Raw genomic sequence first — 2,516 nt, 5'->3', positions numbered from 1 at the left:
CATGATACGTCTACGGTATGGCGCCGAACTCACCCCATCCGGCAGAATTACTATGCGAAGGACCAATGGTTCGGTACTGAGCGAATGTTTTTTGGTCTCCAATGCGGTGATCTTCGTCTGGGCACCCTGGCCATGGGAATGCACAGCAGCCGGGGGCATGACGTGGGAGTTTCCCGAATTGTCTATCCGCAGAGATTGCAATGCGCCCACTTGTTGCCTCTACATTATCAGTTATTGATGACAGGTAGGAGCTTGTTAAGTCTATCTGTGCATATGAAGGGATTGCGCCATTCAACTCTACACCTATAGCAGGGTTTAAGATGAATACCAAAACTCTTCGGCGCTCTAGGGTGACGCTGAACCTTGCACCGCGTCAATGCGGTCTGATTGCGCCAGCTCCTTCCTCCGGTGACAATAAACCTCGCTTCCCTCGTTGGCTTAAGCGATATTCCAACTTCCATTCGGTGAGCAACCTGCCACTTCAGGGTGGAAATGTTCTTTATAATAACCGCTGTCTTCTGTGGATACGTTTCGAGTGAAAGGGCTTCTGAGTGTGGGCGACATGCTGTCCCGTTCCACTTCACCAGCACCACAGTCTTCTAGATCACTTGATCTGACTCAGGGGACGTTGCCTAGGCGCCGGGTCTCGCGCTTCGACGGCAACAATGAGAATTGGCGGTCACCAGTAAGAGCTCGGCTATTTGCACGGGATCATACAAGGTACGCGCTTCCAGGACACGCGTCGATGACGACATGTTGGACTAAAGGCTGCTTTCGAGCTCCGATATTCGGCTAACAATTTCCGGGCCATCGATGGCCAGAGTAAGACTGCAAGAAGCTGACTGGAAGAGAGCACGCATCAGTATCATATAGGTTATAAGGTGGAAGGTTGACTGCGCGCACGACACGATGAGGCTTGGCAGGACGTCCGCAATCCGGTCGGATGAATCCAGGGTCCGGTCGGTGGTGAGGTTCATGATGTCTAGTGCAATCCATGAAGCCGCGGATCGCCCGCTCAAGTCAAGGGATACATGGTCGGTGCAGTAGCACACGCTGTAAGCAAGGTGCTCAGATGGTCCGCACGAGATAAGATGGGGCGACCATGTGACATTCACGGCCATTGAGGACTGGTCCGGCGGAGCGATCTTGCTGCGAGCGAAGAGTGCTTCGACAAGTCGTGTGGTTGCGTGGCGGCTGAAGGTCATGAGGCTGTCCCTCCGGCGTCCATCTGAGATGAAAGGCACAAGTGCGGCATGTGAACATGGGCGGCCTTGTAGACCACCTGAGCAGTGTCCCGATGACACGAACAAGCAGACAGCGAGCAATCGGAAATATAGTTTTGGTAAGTGGTGAACCTAGAAGCTTGAGCGACGATGAACATGCGGACTACGAAGACCAAGTGGTCAGTGTTTCGATCCGATGAGTTTTTGCCGAAGCGAACGCGCTCCCCAGATCGGCCGAAGATATCCTTGTTCGCCGTGAACAATGAGAGCACAAGATCGGAATTTCCAGGAACGTTCCGCGGGGCAAGAGCGAGGGTTGATGCACGTAAACTCCCTTTGCGAAAGAAGGAATGCCGCACTAGGCCAACGGTGTCGGTGTCTCCGGGCCAAAGCGATTGCGAACAATCCGATTGCCTTGGTAGGATACTGTGTAGAGTTGGAATACATACCTTCGTCAATCATGGTTGCGACAAGGCATCGCATCCTGTACTTATCCGAGAACAGATGAGCAACAAGGAGAGGTATAAGGGTAGTCATTCGGAATCTGGATGAAATCAATACAGAATGCGCCTTACGATCGCGATTGAATGTAACGGAGATATTCTTGGGATTGAGCACTTTCAATGAGTCGAGGTTTGATTGCCGGGGAGACTAATACAATACAGGGAAGGAAAGATTATTGGGAGGTATAGGCCACATCTTCCGCGTTTTACACCTGCTTGGGCATATCTTCAGAATGCATGAATTCTTGCAGAAGGGAGCGCTCTGGAGATGTTTGATTCCTGTCGGCACACTGGTCATGCATACTGCACTAGCGAAGATGCATAACAGTGCTAACGCCTCATGTTAAAAACGCAGATGGGGGTATCACGTAGTACTTATAATCGACTCACAACCTAGCATTGGCCGATAGAGCCCTCTTGACCGATGGAGCAGTCCGCCCTGTAAGGATTCCTTCATAAGCTGGTCGAGTGTAGTCAGGAACACACCAAGGCGTCAGCAGAAGATATCTGCAGTGTTGAGGTGCCTTTGAAGTTTGTGCATCAGGATTCAGCACCGCATCAAAGTAGTCGAAAATTGGTAGCTGTGGCCAAGTCAGCTTAGCATCCGTTTTCCATCGCCTCATGAGACGTGCCTTCGCAGGTGAGCATTGCAACTCTGGACGCTGACGTTGAACGTTGACGTTGGGCTACCGGGTCCGTGAGATGGCAGGAATAGGCGCTTACGGTCACGTGAATTGACATTCAGCGCCTATGACACCGGCGCTCGGCTGCCTTGCACTGAGACTATCAT

General features: G+C 51.9%; 1 protein-coding gene across 1 annotated transcript; it reads left to right on the top strand.

The window, feature by feature from the left end:
• On the top strand, window positions 1-537 carry LAESUDRAFT_731829 (uncharacterized protein; the record flags this gene model as incomplete). The annotated part of the gene is made up of 2 exons (XM_040910124.1): window positions 1-303; window positions 363-537. A coding segment is annotated over one exon (238 nt), but the record flags the coding sequence as incomplete, so codon positions are not given.
• Between the last annotated feature and the right edge of the window lie 1,979 nt (window positions 538-2,516).

Source organism: Laetiporus sulphureus (assembly GCF_001632365.1).
Source record: "Laetiporus sulphureus 93-53 unplaced genomic scaffold LAESUscaffold_70, whole genome shotgun sequence".
NCBI lineage: Eukaryota > Fungi > Basidiomycota > Agaricomycetes > Polyporales > Laetiporaceae > Laetiporus > Laetiporus sulphureus.
This window is presented reverse-complemented; position numbering and strand designations above follow the sequence as displayed.